At 41.3% G+C, this 20,183-nt stretch overlaps 1 protein-coding gene across 1 annotated transcript in view; it reads left to right on the top strand.

Annotated features, from left to right (window-relative positions):
• The window catches only part of PTPN12 (protein tyrosine phosphatase non-receptor type 12), a 60,529-nt gene extending 41,258 nt beyond the window's left edge, over positions 1-19,271 (top strand). Inside the window, exons 12-17 of the mRNA XM_034419080.3 lie at positions 3,745-3,830; positions 8,346-9,319; positions 13,147-13,238; positions 15,747-15,777; positions 17,475-17,591; positions 18,401-19,271. Of these exons, the coding sequence (XP_034274971.3) occupies positions 3,745-3,830; positions 8,346-9,319; positions 13,147-13,238; positions 15,747-15,777; positions 17,475-17,591; positions 18,401-18,462 (1,362 nt within the window). The 3' untranslated portion in view covers positions 18,463-19,271. The remainder of the gene's footprint in view (positions 1-3,744; positions 3,831-8,345; positions 9,320-13,146; positions 13,239-15,746; positions 15,778-17,474; positions 17,592-18,400) is intronic.
• Positions 19,272-20,183: the final 912 nt, after the last annotated feature.

Raw genomic sequence — 20,183 nt, forward strand, 5'->3', positions numbered from 1 at the left:
TTATTATTGAATTTCTATACCGCCCTTCTCCCTGAGGACTCAGGGCGGTGTACAGCCAAAATTAAAAAACATGCAGGACAAATATTAAAAAAAACAATTAAAAGATATATAAATTTGGCCCAATTAAAACTCATTACCAATTAAAACGTTTAAAGCATTTAAAAACAGTTAAAAATTTCATCTTAAGCCAGCCCGGCTTGCTTGAAAAAATGGGTTTTAAGGGCATGACGGAAGGCATTGAGGTCCTGGATTCTCCTTATCTCTAGGGGCAGCTGATTCCAGAGGGTAGGTGCCCCCACAGAGAAGGCCCTCCCCCTGGGGGTCACCAGCCTACATTGTCTGGCTGATGGCACCCCGAGGAGGCCCTCTCTGTGGGAGCGCACGGGTCGATGGGAGGTCGTTGGTAGCAGCAGGCGGTCTCGAAGATAGCTAGGCCCTATGCCATGGAGCGCTTTGAAGGTGATAACCAACACCTTGAAGCGCACCCGGAAGACCACCAGGAGCCAGTGCAGCTCGCACAGGAGCGGTGTTACATGGGAGCGCCATGCTGCTCCCGTCACTACCCGCGCTGCTGCATTCTGGACCAGTTGGAGCCTCCGGGTGCTCCTTTTCTTACTTATCTTTGTTTTGGAGGTCTCTTTACGTGATGTATTCATAGAAACTGGCTTGGATACTACCCTGTTTCCCCAAAAATAAGACCCAACCGGAAAATAAAGTCCTCGCTTGATTTTTCAGGATGCTCATAATATAAGCCTTACCCCCCAAAATAAGACCCAGTTAAGATTGTCAGCCAGATGGATGCATTTAGTACCGTATTTCCCCCAAAATAAGCCCTAACGTGTCTTTTGGAGCAAAAATTAATATAAGACCGAGTCTTATTTTCGGGGAAACACGGTAAATACAATCTTTAACTTGTACTTTGTATTGAGTAGGTCAATATGAAACCAGGTATAGCTTCTGCCATAGCTGCCTAGGTGCCAGTTTTCAATTTTTTTGTTTTTTGACAAATTGCAAATCTTTCCCATCCAGAGCAAAGTTCAAAACACACATATTTGGTATACTTGTAATTGTAGGGTATGTTCTGGTCTGTCTCGTTTTACCTGTCTTTGCTCAAATTTCTTAAGACGCATTTTATTTCCAGACGTCAAAAGGGCCGTTTCAAAGGCAGTTGTGCAATATCCAATTTCAGTGAGTAACTCGAGCAAGGCAACCACAGGCAGACAAAGCGTTCTTTGCTGCATTGAAACGATTTGACTTAAGAGTGACCACATAAATGAGTTTTTAAGAGCTCCTGAATTTCTTTAGTCTGAGACATGAGCCATGGCATTCCGAGGAAGGGCTCTTAAAGCTTTAGTCACCAGATAAATATGTTGATGCCATGCTGAGATTTCGCATGACGTTCTTTAATCCTAGGAGTTTTTAAAAACCCAGAGCAAGTTTCCCGTGGGTGATACTTTTTTTCTAGAATTCCTCTGTCTCGTCACGCTGCTCCTGCATTGTTAAGTCATTTTGGTTCTTGGCAGCAAAATAACATAAAACATACATACAGGTAGTCCTTGGCTTGCAACCACAATTGGGCCCAACATTATTATTTCTTCTTCTTCTTCTTCTTCTTCTTCTTCTTCTTCTTCTTCTTCTTCTTCTTCTTCTTCTTCTTCTTCTTCTTCTTCTTCTTCTTCTTCTTCTTCTTCCTCTTCTTCTTCCTCTTCCTCTTCTTCTTCTTCTTCTTCCTCTTCCTCTTCCTCTTCCTCTTCCTCTTCCTCTTCTTCCTCTTCTTCTTCTTCTTCTTATTATTATTATTATTATTATAATTTTATTTTATTAATATAAACATTCCATCTTCCCTTAAACAGAGTGTCGTCTGGGTACAAATATTTTTGTGCAATAACCATCAAGATTTACAACAGCATTCATTACATTTGATATTAATTCTCTGATCTTACAACTGTGGTATTGAACATAGTAAACCTATTCATTTTTCCCTCTTAACCTATCTTCTAATAAGAATATAGTCATAATATTAAGCATAATAATCATAATAATCATAATAATAACAATCATCATATTGTTTATATCTATAACTTAACATATTTTTTACTCTTCTTTAATCTCCTTCTTTTATTTCCAACTTCCATTTTTATTATCTAACCATGGATAAAATAATTCCCATATCATATAATACTCAGTTTGTTCTTTCTCCTTAATTGCAAGTGTTCATCTGTTTATTATTTATTTATTTATTATTTCGATTTCTATACCGCCCTACTCCCGAAGGACTCAGGGCGGTGCACAGCCAGACAATAAAAACACATCCATACAAAATTTAAAAGTAGAATAAAATCAAATTAAATAGTTTTGGCTCCGACAAATTTAAAACCCCGAACTGTTTAAAACCAATTTTAAAATTGAATATATAAGATACTAAAAGATATTTAAAAATTGAAAATCTTTTATGAAAGAGAGAGAAAATTAGGCCAGGCCCGCCTGGTGAAATAATAAGGTCTTTAAGGCGCGGCGGAAGGTGCGCAGATCCGGATCTGTTCATTTCTGCACATTCTAATATTTTCCTAATCACATTCCCATCCGTAGGGTTCTCTTCACTTTTCCAGTTTTGTGCAAATACAATTCTAGCTGCAGTTAATACATGGATAATTAAATATGTGTTCTCTTTACTATAGGTTTCAGGTAAAATCCACAACATTTCTGTTGCTAAGTGAATCTTTCTGTCAGGGTTCCAAGTAATAGACCCATAGCAAGCAAAACTCCGAGGCAGGTAGATTCCTCAAAGAATAGCTTTATTGGATATATCATATTGGCACAGATCTGGTGAAAACCGACTCTGAAGGTTCCCGCAATCTTCACCTAATTAAAAGAGAAAGTTTGTCACTTTCTCAAAGCAGTCAGTCACATGGTCCAATCACAGCACTGTCTGGTTGCCTGGTGACATCGCTCCTCCTTCCTCCGGCCAGGTGTGAGAATGTCCTTGGCTCCCAAGAGAAAGAATTTTGTTTTGGCTACAAAACCGTAGCTATCTAAAATCCCCCCCCCCCACTCCCTATCCCTCAGCTCCAGTGTGGCAACACTGAAGCGTCCCAGATGGCTTTGCTCAGGTCAGCATCAGGGTTGACACTTGTCCCATTTTACGACTTTTCCTGCCACAGTCGTTAAGTGAATCACTGCAGTTGTTAACTTAGCAAGATGGTTGTTAAGTGAATCCGGTTTCCCCCATGGACTTTGCTGGTCAGAAGTTCGCCAAAGGGGGGAATCGCGTGACTCCCCCCACCGGGGACGCGGCAAACCGTCATAAATATGAAGCAGTTGCCAAGGGCTTGACTTTTGGTCATGTGACCATGGGGAGACTGCAACGGCCGTAAGTGTGGAAAACGATTGTAAGCCACTTTTTTCCAGTCCTGTTGTAACTTTGAACAGTCACTAAACAAACAGTTGTAAGTCAAGGACTACTTATACTACAAATTTTACTTTTAGGCGGTGTCACCTTGTGTGGAGATGGGCAGCATAAAAACATGAATGAATGAATGAATGAATGAATGAATGAATGAATGAATGAATGAGTGAATGAATAAGAAAGGAAAGAAAGAAAGAAAAAGGAAGGAAGGAAGGAAGATCAAATTTCCATAACATTTTGCATTCTCATTTTGTTTCTAGAACGTTAATTTAATTTCTGTTTGCGGGGGAAGCAGTTTAAAAGTTTGAATGAATAAATTCTCTTTATTCCTTCAACAGAACGAAGTTAACGCCGAGAACGCCGTCAGTTCTGGAGACCTGGAGAAACAGGATTCCCCTCCCCCGAAGCCACCTCGTACTCGCAGGTACCCTTTTGAATCAACTCTCGGTAAATCGCTAGGGATCAATTTGATGTGGCTTCATTTCCGTTTCCATTGCTGCCTAAACTGAATTCAGGCCTTCTGCTCGTGATGCAGAGAAAGGGATGCTCCAGCAATTCTGCTGGGAAACGCCCAGGCAAGCAGGGAAGGGGGACTCCCAACAGAGGATTAAACTGGATTCCTTGTGCAGCCACAAGTGATTCAGGGTTGATCCATTCCTCCCCACCCATCCACCCAAACTCCATAGAACCTTATCTATCTGTTCCCAAGAGACGCCAAACAGTCCGAGGAGATTTCCTGTACAGATAATCCTCGATTTACGACCACAATTGAGCCCCAGATTTCCGGTGCCAAATGAAGTGGTAGTTTAGTGACTTTTGATCCATTTTATGACCTCTTTTTTAGAATGGAATGGAATGGAATGGAATGGAATGGAATGGAATGGAATAGAATTAGATTTAGAATAAGAATAAGAATAAGAATAAGAATAAGAATAGAAAAAATGGCATGGCATAGCATGGCATAGAATAGAATAAGAATAGAATTAGAATTAGATTTAGATTTAGAATAAGAATAAGAATAAGAATTAGAATAGAATAGAAAAAATGGCATGACATAGAAAAGAATAGAATAAGAATAGATTTAGATTTAGAATAAGAATAAGAATAAGAATAGAATAGAAAAAATGGCATGGCATGGCATGGCATGGCACAGAATAGAATAAGAATAGATTTAGATTTAGAATAAAAATAAGAATAAGAATAGAATAGAAAAAATGGCATGGCATGGCATGGCATGGCATGGCATGGCATAGAATAGAATAAGAATAGAATTAGAATTAGAATTAGAATTAGATTTAATAAGAATAAGAAGAATAGAATAGATTTAGAGTAAGAATAAGAATATGGAATAGAATGGAATGGAATGGAAAGGAAAAAATGGCATGGCATAGAATAGAATAGAACAGAATAGAATAAGAATAGATTTAGAATAAGAATAAGAATAGAAATAGAATAGATTTATAAGAATAAGAAAATAAGAATAAGAATGGAAAGGAAAAATGGCATGGCATAGAATAGAATAAGAATAGAAATAGAATAGAATAGAATAGAATAGAATAGAATAGAATAGAATAGAATAGAATAGAATAGAATAGAATAGGAGAGTTGGAAGGGGCCTTGGAAGTCTTCTAGTCCGACCTCCTGCTCAAGCAGGAGACCTTATGCCCATGATGGCGAACCTATGGCACGCTTGCCACAGGGGGCACGTGGAGCCATCTCTGCAGGCACGCGAACCAACCCCCAGGTCAGCTCCACCACGCGCCTCTTGCCAGCAAGCTGATTTTTTGGGCCTCTGCTGGGAGACGAGCGCGCATGCGGGGTGGTGGTGGTGGTGTCGCATGCATGGGGTGGGGGGGGGCAGTGCCCCCCCGCGTCCCATTTCTGGTTGCAGGAGGCTTCAGAGAGGCCTGCTAGCACAAAAACGAGGGGCGGGGGTGGTGGTGCGGTGCCCCCCGTTTCTGGCATGCCATTCCTCACAAGTGCTGTCCAATCTCTTCTTCGAAGCCTCCAGTGATGGAGCACTTAACAACTTCTGGAGACAAGTTTATTCCATCGGTTAAGTGTTCTCACCGTCAGGAAATCTCTCCTCGTGCCCCAGAAATTTTGGGCTTGGTTATTTGGCCGTAAGTTGAGGACGGCCTCCATAAAACGACGACGACAACAATTTGACTGGAGTTGATTCCAGTGCAGTGACAGCAGTGTTAAGGACGGTCCCCGCTGAGCACAGGGATGGCACGCTATTGCCACCTTCTGTCACGGTTTTTCAACTTCCTAAAATGGCCCACAGTCCTGGCATTCCCTGGTGGGCTGCCACGAAGGATGAATTTGGGAGATTTGGCAGACTTTGGTCCCTGTCTGTCCTGGGGAGATTGTGAGACACGATGACATACTCTCAGAGTGACATGTTTTGTTGTCAGGGTCTTAATGCAGAACCCAACTCCTTTACCTTTAACCTGGATAGCTTTGCAATATGAATTAAATATATACACCTCCCAACTCCCGGTGACTCTGGGTGGTTTACAAACAATTTAAAACAAAGGAAGATCACAAAAGAGCCTTGGTAGTACAGTGGTCTAAAGCACCCTGTTATTAAGACCAGCTGTCTGCAATTAAAGTAAGATCGAATCTCGCCAGGCTCAAGGTTGACTCAGCCTTCCATCCTTTCTAAGGTAGGTAAATTGAGGACCCAGTTTGTGGGGGCAATAAGCTGACTTTGTATAAATATACAAAAGGATGAAGGCTATTGCTTAACGCATTGTAAGCCGCCCTGAGTCTCCGGAGAAGGGCGGCATATAAATCAAATAAAAAAAAAAAAATACAAAACGAAGCCAAAAATGGCAGAGCAACAAAACCGAACAATTCGTTTCCAGCAAACCAATTGGATAAAAAAAGGAAAGAGGCTAAATGGGGTTGGGCTAGAAGATCTCTGAGGTCCCTTCCCATTATTCTATGTTCTGAATTAAAAAGAGGCTTTAGTCATCCCGACCAAACAGATATTTTAAAGCCTGCCGCAAGACAGCATTGCTTTTCTGCTGACTGAAAAATTAAAATTAAAATATCCGGAAGAAGTAAATGGATCTTGGTAATTCCCAGAGACGACACGATCCATCCTTCTTTTCACAGCATATTAAATATTGTCTTGGGTCTTCAGCATCTTTAGTTATTCTGATCTGGCTTTTATTCAAATATCGAACATATGGATTGAGAACGGTGGGAGGAAGTGTGATTTCAAAGGCTTTCACTATTTTATACATGGTGTTGAATCTTAAAATATCTACAGTTGAGAATAATACCACCTTATAAAAAGGTAAAGGTTCCCCTTGCACATATGTGCTAGTTGTTCCCGACTCTAGGGGGCAGTGCTCATCTCCGTTTCAAAGCCGAAGAGCCAGCGCTGTCCGAAGACGTCTCCGTGGTCATGTGGCCGGCATGACTCAACACCAAAGGCGCACGGAACGCTGTTCCCTTCCCACCAAAGGTGGTCCCTATTTTTCTACTTGCATTTTTTACCTGCTTTCGAACTGCTAGGTTGGCCGAAGCTGGGACAAGTAACGGGAGCTCACCCCATTATGCGGCAATAGGTATTCGAACTGCTGAACTGCCGACCTTTCGTTCGACAAACTCAGCGTCTTAGCCACTGAGCCACCGCGTCCCACATAATATTGCCTTATGCTTAATTGCAATATGCAGGTAATCCTCAACTTACGCCTGCAGCTCAGCCCAAAATTTCTGTTGCTAAGAGAGGCAGTTGTTAAGCGAATTGTGCCCTGTTCTGTGACCTTTTTTAAACCACAGTTGTTAAGTGAAATCAGTGTACTCATTAAGTGAATCTTGCTGTAATTATGCAAATCCGGCGTCCCCCATTGACTTGGCTTGGGGGAAGGTTACAAATGGAGATCCCGTGTCCATCATAAATACATAAAATGCATAAATACATGCCAGTTGCCAAGGGCTCGAATTTTGATCGTGTGACCCATGGGGATGCTGCGACGGTCGTTAAGTGTGAAAACCAGTCATAAGTCACTTTTTCCAACCTCGTTGTAACTTTGAATGGTCCCTAAATGAATGACTGTAACTCGAGGACTACCAGTATAGCAATAACACTTAGACTTGTATAATGCTCCGTGGCGCTTTATAGAGCCGTGGTGGCACAGTGGTTAGAATGCAGTATTGCAGGCAAATTCTGTCCACTGTCAGAAGTTCGATCCTGACTGGCTCAAGGTTGACTCAGCCTTCCATCCTTCCGAGGTTGGTAAAATGAGGACCCAGATTGTTGAGGGCAAGAGGCTGACTCTAAACTGCTTGGAAAGGGCGTAAAGCACTGTGAAGTGGTCCCTTGGGAGTTGGGCGGCATAGAAATTTGATAAATTAAATTAAATTAAATATAAGTCAAAGTGCTATTGGTATTTACAGCCCTCTCTAAGCAGTTTATAGAGTCAGCCTATTGCCCACAACAATCTGGGTCCTCATTTTACTGACCTCAGAAGGATGGAAGGCTGAGTCAACTTTGATCCGGTAAGGATCGAACTGCTGGCAGTGGGCAAAGCTATCTTGCAATACTGCATTCTAACCACTGCGCCACCAGAAAGGAGAATGAGAAAGGGAATAAGAGGGAAGGAGGGGAAGGATAGCAATAGCACTAGCATTTAGACTTATATACCACTTTACAGTGCTTTACAGCCCTCTCTAAGCTGTTTATAGAGTCAGCCTATTTCCCCCAAACAATCTGGGTCCTCATTTTACCGAACCTCGGAAGGATGGAAGGCTGAGTCAACCTTGAACTAGTCAGGATCGAACTGCTGGCAGTCAGCAGAGTCCGCCTGCAATGCTTATATTCTAACCCGCTGCGCCATTACGGCTCCAGTCTCTTTGATCTCATCCATGCGTTTGTCTTGTGTGTCAGAAATACTCACGGTAGTCTTCTCACAATTGTTCCTAGCTGCCTTGTGGAGGGAGATGTGAAAGAAGAAATTTTGCAGGCCCCCGAGCCCCATCCGGTCCCCCCCATTCTCACTCCATCGCCTCCTTCGGCCTACCCGACGGTGACGACGGTGTGGCAAGACAGTGACAGATACCACCCCAAGCCTGTTTTGCACATGGTGTCCTCAGAGCACCCGACGGACCTCAACGAAAATTACGGTAAATCCAGGGAATATTCAGGGAAGCACGAATTCTCGGACCCCACCGACAAAAAGCTGGAACACAACTTGAGTTTCGAAATTAAGAAAGTGCCCCTTCAGGAAGGACCACGCAGCTTCGACGGAAACCCTCTTCTGAGTCGGGGGAATGCACTTAAAATTAAAACGGGGCCGCCGGGCGCAGCGGAGATGGCCTCGAAACCGCAGGAGTGCGGCTCCGGAGATGCGCCTACGGAGTCCGTCCAGAACCCTTGCAGCGAATGCAATCTGCAACCGGTCACTCCAGTTGCAATATCTTCTCTGGAAGGACATGAGGGTCTTACGACAGATGTAGTAAGGCCGGACTGTTTGCCCCTTAATAAAGAGAAGGGACACGCCATGTGGTCCTTTGAAGAGACTAAAAACGAGCGTCCCTTCTCCGAGGAGGCACCTTTACCCGTTTTATGTCGCGAAGTTAAAAATCTGTCCGTCGACTCGGGCGTGCCAGGTCAAATGGACACCCTTCCCAGAGAACCGGCAGGCCACTGCCACAGTGGCACGCTGCCGGTTAGGGCGCCTCTGTGTTTCACCAATCCCCTGCACTCGGATGACTCTGATACGGAGGAAAGGAACTCTGAGGGGGACGTGGCACGGAGCACGTCGAATAGCGTCTCCGTGGCAAGTGCCACGGTTTCTGCGGCGGCTAATACAGAAAACGTTTCTGCTAGAAAAGTGTTGCCGATGTCCATCGCGGGGCAGGATAATCTGGCCCCAATGCATTCCGAATCTGATAAAGGTAAGTTGTGTTGAATTTTATTTATCTGAATTAGGGAAGGGGGAGGGAAATGAAATGAGAGCAAATTGTGCACACCAGGAAGTGGGGGTCCTTGGTGCTCTCTGAGCTTGGTGGTTTTCTTGCAGACGTCTCATTACCCAACTAATGGCTTAGGCCCATGGCTTAGGCCCGGGGTACTTGCAGGACCATTTCCAGCCGTTCTCCCATCGTCCTGTGCGCTCTCACAGAGTCGGCCTCCTCAGGGTGCCGTCGGCCAAACAATGTCAGCTGACGACCCCCAGGGGGAGGGCATTCTCTGTGGGAGCCCCGACCCTCTGGAATGGATTGCCCACTGAGCTCAGGACAGCCCCCGACCTTCTTTCCTTCCATCGCGAGCTGAAGACGTGGCTCTTCCGCCAATTAAACTGATCCGTTTGGGGGTACACTGGTATAATTTTAAATCATTTTTTAATTGGGTTACTGATTTTAATTTGGTATTGTATTGTGATTTGTATTGAAGTTGTCATTTTGTAAGCCGCCTTGAGTCCCTAGGGAGAAAGGCGGCATATAAATCGCAATCAATCAATCAATCAATCAATCAATCAATAAATAACAAAGTAACATCATCAGTGGTAGAAGGGAGGGAGATTTGCAGAGAGGAGGAGAAGAGGAGGATTGTGGGGTCCCTTGACGCTCTCTGAGCTTGGTGATTTTCTTGCAGATGTTTCATTACCCAACTAGGTAACATCATCAGTGCTAGAAGGGAGCGGAGTTTGCTCTCTTTTTATACTAATGGCTTATCCTTTCTGTGTCACTGGGAATATTCTTGGTGGTTCCTTGATCAGGCCGTTTACTCTTTGTTTGAATTGGTAGTTCCTTGAGTGGGGTATCGTTTCCTTCTTGATTATTGGCGTAGTGTTAATTTGCTTTTACTCTCTGCTCATCTGGGTGTTGATTGCTGGCGAGGAGGTGTTTTGGTCGGTTTATTTCCTTTTTGGCTTTTCGAGACAAATCAGCCATCGACTGGCACAGCGGGATAAACAACACCTACATACCATTCGCATAGAGATAAGCAACATCCACATTAGCCATGAGTATATTAAAAAAGAGCAAACCTAGCCAATCTGTCACCAAATCAGACAACTCGCGGCAGTTTATAACGGCAAAAAATAATTGTACTGTGAAACCAAAAAATAATTTAAAAATAGCATGACTAAATAACGCCAGCTATAGGTTCTACCAACACAGGTTGTTTTAACTACGAGCCCATTGTCGTAGCATTGTTACAGCAATTCCAGTCTTAAAATTTGCCTAAATCCTTAGCTGATTTGTCAATTAGCTTGGGTAAAGGCCTGCGTTCCTTCGTGATTAAATTATGATAGCTTTACTCTGTTCCGGTTGTGAAGTGGCCATCTTGCAAAGTGAGTTAGTAAATCATACGGTAGCAACTATTATAGGAGGCATTGCTCTAAAGCAGCGGTCCACGGCCTGCTACTGGGCTGTGTGGCCAGTGGTGAAATCCAATTTTTTTTACTACCGGTTCTGTGGGTGTGGCTTGGGCATGGTGTGGCTTGGTGGGCGTGGCAGAGGAAGGATACTGCAAAATCCCCAGTCCCTCCCCACTCCTGGGAGACTGATATTGCAAAATCCCCATTCCCACCCTACTCCTGGGGGAAGGATATTGCAAAATCTCCATTCCCACCCCACTCCTGGGGGAAGAATACTGCAAAATCCCCATTCCCACCCTACTCCTGGGAGAAGGATATTGCAAAATCTCCATCCCCCCCCACTCCTGGGGGAAGAATACTGCGAAATCCCCATTCCCACCTGGTGGAAGGATACTGCAAAATCTCCATTCCCGCCCCACTCCTGGGGGAAGAATACTGCAAAATCCCCATTCCCACCCCACTCTGGGGCCAGCCAGAGGTGGTATTTGCCAGTTCTCCGAACTATTCAAAATTTCCGCTACCAGTTCTCCAGAACCTGTTAGAACCTGCTGGATTTCACCCCTGGCTGTGGCCCGTTCGAAACTGGGCCGCGGAAGTGGTGGACGAAGCGCCACTTCACTATGTCGCTTGCACAAAAGGAGCTGCATGTGTGTGCGTGCACGCAAGCCCCCACTGCTCGCACGTGAACCGTCTCTTCTCCACCCACTCCGTCCTGTTGCCGGTTCACCAAGCCGGCAAGGTTGAGGAGAACCTCTGCTCTAAAGTTCATTTCATTGGTACTTTATAGAATCCCTTCCTTAAACGTTTAAGTGGTCTGAATAAGGCCGTCCTGCTCCCTGACGGTTTTTAATTCAACTCAAAACACAGGTGCAAATAGGATAGGATAGGATAGAATAGAAAATATGGAATGGAATGGGAATGGGAATGGGAATGGAATTCTTTATTGGCCAAATGTGATTGGACACACAAGGAATTTGTCTCTGGTGCATAGGCTCTCAGTGTACATAAAGAAAACATAAAATATATTCGTCAAGAATCATAAGATACAACCGTTAGTGATAGTCATAGGATACTAATAAGCAGGGTGGATAAATATCAATGATTCTTTTAAGAAAATCAAATCAGATTTTTTTGATTTAAATCGGATTTTTTGATTTAAATCGGATTTTTTTGATTTTTATCGAATTTATTTTAATAAAAAACTTTTGGGGTAAAAATCTATCGTAAGATAGTTTTCTATTTAAGATACATAAATAATTTAGTTTATTCAGCATGAAATGGAGCTTAGTTATGTAGCATGAGGCTGTATATTCTGCAACACTGGGACTATCGGTGAGTCAACAGTGGGTCAAAGGAGTAGCAGAGATGACAGTTGCTCTTTAAAAATTATGATTTAAATCGAGTTGATTTAAATCAAGCCTTTTTACTAGTGCTGTAAATCATGATTTAAATTGTGATTTAAATCAACTCGATTTAAATCAAATCCACCCTGCTAATAAGCTATCAAATCGTACTAGGAAACAAACAAAAACAATATGATTGAAAGATACAAGCACATGGTTATAGTAAGAAGTGGGAAGAGATAGGTACTAGTAAGGATGAGAAGAATAGTAATACTGTCTTAGTAGTTAATTTGACAGTGTTGAGGGAATTAGTTGTTTAGCAGAGTGATGGCGTTTGGGGAAAAACTGTTCTTGTGTCTAGTTGTTCTGGTGTGCAGTGCTCTATAGCGTCATTCGGAGGATAGGAGTTGAAACAGTTTATGTCCAGGATGTGAGGAGTCTGTAAATATTTTCACAGCCGTCTTTTTGACTCGTGCAGTACACGGGTCCTCCATGGAAGGCAGGTTGGTAGCCATTGTTTTTTCTGCAGTTCTAATGATCCTCTGAAGTCTCTGTCTGCCTTGTTGGGGTTGCAGAGTCAAACCAGACAGTTATGGAGGTGCAGATGACGGACTCAATAATTCCTCTGTAGAATATAAAGTCATTCTGTGAGTCAGCTCTTCAAGCATCCGAATGTAAATCAGGTGACCCTGGGGATACGACAACGGTTGTAAAAGTGTTGAGAAATGATCACGAGTCACTTTTTTTCCCCCCAGTGCCGTTGCGACTTTGAACGGTCACTAAATGAACGGTTGTAAGTCGAGGACTGCCTGTGTTTAGGTTGCCGGACGACTTCTTCTGTTGAATGGAATCCCCTGGTTCATCTGATCGAGCCTTTCCTGCAGCTGGGAAAGCTGAATTAGAAATCGGAGCTCCACGTCTGGGTCTCCGCAGCTTCGTTTTGTTTTATAATGCAATTGCTAATGTCTTTATTGAGGTTATTTTTTTAAAAAATCTAGGTTTACTTTTGTTTTTTTTTATAAAATACATGTTTTGTTTTTTTTTTAAATTGTTTTAGTCACAGCTTTGCCAAAAAATCCTGCTCTTCAACAGTCGGCCGAATGGAATTTGTTACAAGACCAGAACACCTCCGAACAACCAAAATGTACAGTAAGTATGATGACACAAGAGAAAGAATATGATTAAGATGCTTAGAATGGCCACTGGGAATATGCTGTCTGGTTTGTGTGTGGGTGTGTGTATAAATCATTGCTATTTGGCAGCTTCCTAAGGAATCGCTTGATTTATGAATTCAGACCCAATCTTTGGAACGTTAAGCTGTGGGATTTTGTTATGGGCAGGGTGGATTTGATTTAAATCCAGTTGATTTAAATCACAATTTAAATCATGATTTAAACCACTAGTAAAAAGGCTTGATTTAAATCAACTCGATTTAAATCATAATTTTTAAAGAGCAACTGTCATCTCTGCTACTCCTTTGACCCACTGTTGACTCACCGATTGTCCCAGTGTTGCAGAATATACAACCTCATGCTGCATAACCAAGCTCCATTTCATGCTGAATAAACTAAATTATTTATCTTAAATAGAAAGCTATCTTACGATAGATTTTTACCCCAAAAGTTTTTTATTAAAATAAATTCGATAAAAATCAAAAAAATCCGATTTAAATAAAAAAAAATCCGATTTAAATTAAAAAAAATCTGATTTTTTTGATTTTTTTTAAAAAAAATCATTGATTTTTTATCCACCCTGGTTATGGGTAATTACGGATAGCAGAGACGGTGCTTGAAGATGTCTTCTGTGGAATAATCAATAATTACCACTTGGTTCTTGCTTTGGAATCTCGTGAATAGAACGGGAGAATATTCTGTCCTTCCTCTATTGTGGAAACTTGTTGAGGAAGCTTCCTTAACTCTTTGACGCACGCTTTAAAGCAGGGGCCTCCAACCTTGGCAACTTGACGCCTGGCGGACTTCAACTCCCAGAATTCCCCAGCCGGGGAATTCTGGGAGTTGAAGTCTGCCAGGCGTCAAGTTGCCAAGCTTGGAGGCCCCTGCTTTAAAGTGTGTAAGGGTGAAAGGACAGGAGAACGGAGTTGAGTTAGGATCACTGCGCCTTTAATCGAGCGACGGCAGGATAAAATGTAGCTTTCACGTTGAGTGGTGTTAGGCTTTCAATGTTGACTTGAGGTCTAAGGAAGCAGCTTTCCAGATGTTTTGCCAACAACTACCTCTGCACACCTCACAGGGAACTGAGCAGGGACTGACTAGATTACTGTCTTGAGAGCCAGGTCTCTTGAAATCTGTTTTCCAGATCATTAAGGGTCATTAAAACCAGCACGCATTGGCTATTAAAGCTCGTTGTTGTAGCTTTAATCTTAAGACATTTGCCCATCAGTGAATTCAACAATGAGGGCAGGAATATGTAATGGGTGCTTTATTTTATTCCAGCCTGTGTGCAGGTACTCTAACTTGTCTTTTTTTTTTTTTTGCAGATGTTTTATTACCCAACTAGGTAATATCATCAGCAGGAGTTAAGTGTGGGGTTTGCTCCCTGTTTTAACGAATAGATAGGCAGGAGAAGCTATAGAAACAGAGAGCAAACCACACACTTACTCACACAGATGATGTTAGCAATAGCACTAGCACTTAGACTTACCCTACTTTTTGGAGTATAAGACACCCCTCCCCCCCAAAAGTGGGTAGAAATGTCTGTGCGTCTTATACACCAAATGTTGCCACCCACCGGCTCCCACCCTTCGGCCGTTTTTGGCCTCTGCATGTCGCATTTTTGGCCTCCGCACACCTGTTCCAGGCTGCGGGAATTGCCACAGCACATCGCTGCTGATTGCCGCCTCCGCGCATTGCGTTTTCAGCCTCCGCATGCCCTGTTTTTGGTCTCCGCGTGTTGCATTTTTGGCCTCCACATGCCGAAAATGCAACATGCGGAGGCCAAAAATGCAACACGCGGAGACCAAAAACGTGACGCGTGCAGTCGGTGATCGGCTGTGGCGTTCCCCGAAGCCTGGAACAACTAATTGGCAGTATTCCAGGAGGCCGATCCAACTGCCAATCAGCTGCTCGTGCCGAATCAGGCTGTGATAATGTGCTGAAGCTGACCAGCCTGTTTGCTGCAAGGATAATAGCCAGATGAATACTGATGGATGCTGGTAGGCAGAGGTGGAATTTTTTTTTCTTGTTTTCCTCCCCCAAAACTAATGTGTGTCTTATACTCCAGAGCATCTTATACTCCAAAAAAATACAGTATATACAGCTTCACAGCCCACTCTAAGCGGTTTACAGAGTCAGCCTCTTGCCCCCAACAATCTGGGTCCTCATTTTACCAAACCTCGGAAGGATGGAAGGCTGAATCAGCCTGGAGCCGGTCAGGATCAAACTGCTGGCAGTGGACAGAATTAGCCTGCAATACTGCATTCTAACCACTGCGCCACCAGGGCTCTTCTTCTCCGTTACCTAGTTAGATAACAAAACATCTGCAAATAACCAAGTTCAAAGAGCACCAGGAACTCTGTAGTTCAATGCTGAGGTGCAGAAATTCCGTTATTTTGGAATATATAATGCTTGTCATTCCGATGTGTGCCTTTAGCTCCCTTGTATGAAACCACCGTTCTTATATGTACTTTTATGTTAACAGGGAATGAAAATCACTGAGTCTTCACAGCTTGGTAAGCAACCTAAGAATTTACAGAATACTGCTGCTAATCAAATTCAGTTCAGACTGTTGTGGGTTGAGAATTGAGTAGTTTACAGAACTATATGAAATCAACTCTGGTGCATAAGTAAAAAAGCATTTCCACTTATAAGGAAAATTACTGTTAGTAATTGTTAAGCCCTTACTGGGTGAACTTCTAGGAACTGTGAATGGAAGCTGAAGAAACTTTGCCATAACCAGCTACTTATGTTGGCTTGGTCAGGAATCTGGGTTATCCATTGTAACTGCCTGTAAGGAACATATAGTTAGATTGTGATAGGCCAATCTAACTATTGTGTGTTTTCAATTTATTTTACCACTGACTCTTGGCAGCTCACAATATATCACCATAAATATCCAATACAATCCTAAAGCGAGATGGAATACAGTTACTGTATACAAACAAACAAAAATAACAATAATACACCCAACAACCACCACCTCCTCCCCAGCTAAACCCAAGATTTGGTGAAAACATCCAGAATACAGTAAAGGAGTAGAAACAATCAGATTCTTTCCATTTTGTTTAGTTTCTCCATTTTCCAGTTTTACCTTTTTTTTCCCGGCATAAATTTGTTGCAGCTTTAAAATATTCCACTCAGTTTTAACTCATTCAGCAATACTTAAAACGGCTTACAAAGCAGGTTCCCCAGAATGTTTTAAAATAGGTCACAAAAAAGATTGAGACTATAGCCAAGCATCACGGTCATTGAGTTGACTTACTTCATAAAGTGCACATTCGGTAAACCCGTACTACAGATCAAAGAAAACTGTTGCAAAATCTCTTCTGAGATGTCTAGGTTGTCATTGTACTAGGATACCAAAGAACTGAAACTCCAATTCTGCTGTTCCAAATGAACAAGAAGAAAGAATTGGGAAAAACTGAAAGAAAGTCTCCCAGGCTCAGATTAACGGCTTTCACTCAAGATTTCTTACTGTATTTGCATTTTAGTAGGCTTTCCTGTTCGTTACTCATTCAGGGCTCCTGGTTGTACTTGTCATTTACAGAATAACAGAATTGGAAGGGACCTTGGAGGTCTTCTAGTCCAACCTTCTCTTTCTATTATGAAATTTACATTGAGAGATAGAAAATTCCATTCATTTCGAGGTAGCTCTAGAATGGTGATTCTTAACCTTTTCTTCACTACGGACTTCCTTTAAATACCTCCAAGACTTAAGATTTAATAACATTTCTTCGCATACCTCCCTGTCACATCATGTCATGTCCAGGAACCACTGCTCTAGAACTGGACATCCACCTATCTGAAATGGTACAGGGTCTCCTGCTCGAGCAGAGGGTTGGACTAGAAGACCTCTGAGGTCCCTTCCAGCTCTGTTCTGATTGAAATTTCTTGTGCACAAGCTTACCCACCTTTCAGTGCTATCCATTCCTTGCAAAATTGGTACTGTCTTCTCTGAGATTATAGGATGTGTCAATTCTGAAGGGATACATTTTTCAGTAAGTTACATTGTTCATTCGAACTAAATTTCACTACCCTGCTTACTAGTAAAACAGTATTTTTTTGTTTCACGTAAGAAATGTTTGCTTGTATGCAAGCTCTAGATATTAAAATCTAGATAATTGTAGTATCTGGATTGTTAGATCTACAAATCTAGATATTAAAATTCAGCTTTGAAAACTGCCCTTTATTAATGGTTTTTTTCTTGCAGACAACTCAGAGCTGGGAGACAAATCTCCAGTGGATACAATACCTCAACCATCTTCCACCAGTCTAACTCCTAAGGGACCGCCCTTACCAGAGATTGCAGTTGAGACTACAGATATTGGTAGAGTGCTGATTACTAGCTTACCTGAATTTTAACCCTTAGCGAATGTAATGAAAAATAGCATTAACCATGTTTGTGTCCGTTACAATTTAAATTGTGCTGTGTTTTCTCATTGGCCTCAAAAGTGGGAGATGTCTGACATCTAAGTGCTGTTTGCAGCACAACAGCTGCATCATGTTGGCCCCTCAAATTTTATCTTCTTGGGGATGGGGTCCAAATGAGCATAGATACTAAATTTACAGATTTTTAGAAAATTATTCTTAGGCAGCCATTTAAAGCAGGAATATTATTTGAGGGGATAATATTTTAAGTTTTAGGTTTCCCTCCCATCAGACATAATAAAGTGAAATTAACCTGGATGTGGTTTAGCAAGAAACAGAATATTTGCTTAAATTTAGAAATCATTGCCTTTTAGCAAGTCCTTCGTATTTTCCAAATAATAGTAAATGTAGCTTTTTCTTAAGATTACCCTATTGTAGTTTTTAAGCTCCTCTGCCCTATAGACATTGTGACAAAAATACTGATGTTCATCAGTGTGATTTTTTTTGTTGGATTTACTTAACTTCCCCATAGAGAAGCCACCCACGTAAGTTTTTAAGTCAACAGATGTGTTAGGTTATGCTGCTTCCGTTCCTTTTGATCTTTTGGTTGTTACATGAAGTCTCCTACACCTTGTATCATAGCTCTTTGAAAATTATACCCTGTGCAAAATTGTAGCATGTGCAAAATTGGCTACAATAGTATGAAAGGTTTAGTTAAGCGTATATTGTTAGTGAGGTACTTCCTTTAATGGATTTGTTCTCCTTTAGGGTTTGGTAGCCGCTGTGGAAAACCAAAAGGACCAAGAGATCCTCCTTCAGAATGGACATGATGCAAGAACCAATGGACACATATTAAATTATACTGGAAAATTCAAGTGCCACTGAACAAGATCCGTAGTATTCCAATGCTTTATTTTTTTGGAACGATCGGTGTACATATAGCTACACAATGGTACACTTTTGTATACATCTACACAAATATTAAAGATTCAAAATGGTGGATTCTATACTTCAAACTTAACTTTTTGCTGGGGCCATCAATCTGCCTTATTACATTTTAAAACAAGTATTACTTATGGTTTGTTACTTCAAGTATTATTGCCTTAATGTCTTTTAAACCTGTTAAAACACTGTTTATAGACATGTTAATATGGTGAAACTTTTGACAAATTGAGTTTATGGACAACTTTTTTTGCAAATGTTTGATTACCATGTACATTTTATTTTGTGTATGTATAGGGCAAGCCAGGTATATAATTTGATAAAGCTGCAATCATAAAGTATTAACAGAAGGTGTAAGAAATCTCTGCATGAACTAAAGTTGTGTACCTTGTAAATTATTTGCCCTAATGTTTTAGAAAATAGTTTTTTTTTTTAAAGAAAATGTTGGTGCACATTCAGAATTACAGAATAGCAGAGATGAAGATTGTAATACATTTTGTAAATTGTAAGCAAAAGGTTATTTTTATATTATATACTGTTTCAACTGTCAGTCCTAATTTGTCCTGGTTTTCATCTAGTCACTGATATTCCATAAGTGCCTTGAAAGACCAGATTTTTTAGCATGAACAAGTTACCTATAGAGACTAGTGTTATCAACATATTTGAACTGTCAGTAAAAGAGAATATTTTAAAATCCTTTTAAGTTTTCCTTTATATTGTATTTCAATTTAAATCCTTAGAATTTTCAAAAGGAAAACCTTGGTAAGTATCATCAGGATTAAAATTATGACTAATAATGCTAGTAAAATATTTTCCCCTAAGACAGTTTTATGTAAACATTTAAAGCACCAAAATTCTTACATCATTCTTCCTTGACAAACTTTACTGGCAACTTCCCAAAAGGCCTCCTACCATTTTGTTTCAGTTTATATTAGGGATTCTTCAAGAAATGAATGATTATTCATATATATTCTAGAAGAGGTGGCATTACTGACTTGGGCTTAAATGTCCTTCCGGTTATAAAATATTTTTGTTCCAAATCCCTTCCCTGCCCCTTTGATTTGCATGCTAGTGGTCACACCCTAAGAATAGCAGTTAAATAGATTTGACTCTTTTACCTTTTTTCATTTTAAGCCCATGGCAATTTCTGAAGGCTGCTAATTCTCAAAAAATATAATGGTCAAGATTTCTAAAATTGTTACTTCGGTTAGCAAGCCTTTTCCTTTTCCCTCACAAACATAGGTTGAACTATCACATTCACATTCTTTAGGAATATGTATAGTTCCTATATGATGGCATTTTCATTTGACTTTTGGTCTGCTATAGTGTAATACATGCAGTTACTAACCTGATGATTCAAAACCAATTATTTTATTGAAATATCCAGCAATGTGTATGCATGCATCTCTCTCACACACACACACATTGGAATGTTAGCCTAGACAGAAAAGGCTATGTTGTGCAAGGAAAAAACAAGAGCTGAATTAACAGAATATTAGTTTTATTAAGAATGAAACACTCCTGTATAAATCAATAATGTTTCTCGGGCTGTCTTTTGCTGGTAGTGGAAGATTGGGTTCTATCAACTATAATTTCCAGAGCGGATTTT

The sequence above is a fragment of the Pantherophis guttatus genome, chromosome 7 (genome assembly GCF_059756535.1).
Source record: "Pantherophis guttatus breed Tessera chromosome 7, ASM5975653v1, whole genome shotgun sequence".
Lineage (NCBI taxonomy): Eukaryota > Metazoa > Chordata > Lepidosauria > Squamata > Colubridae > Pantherophis > Pantherophis guttatus.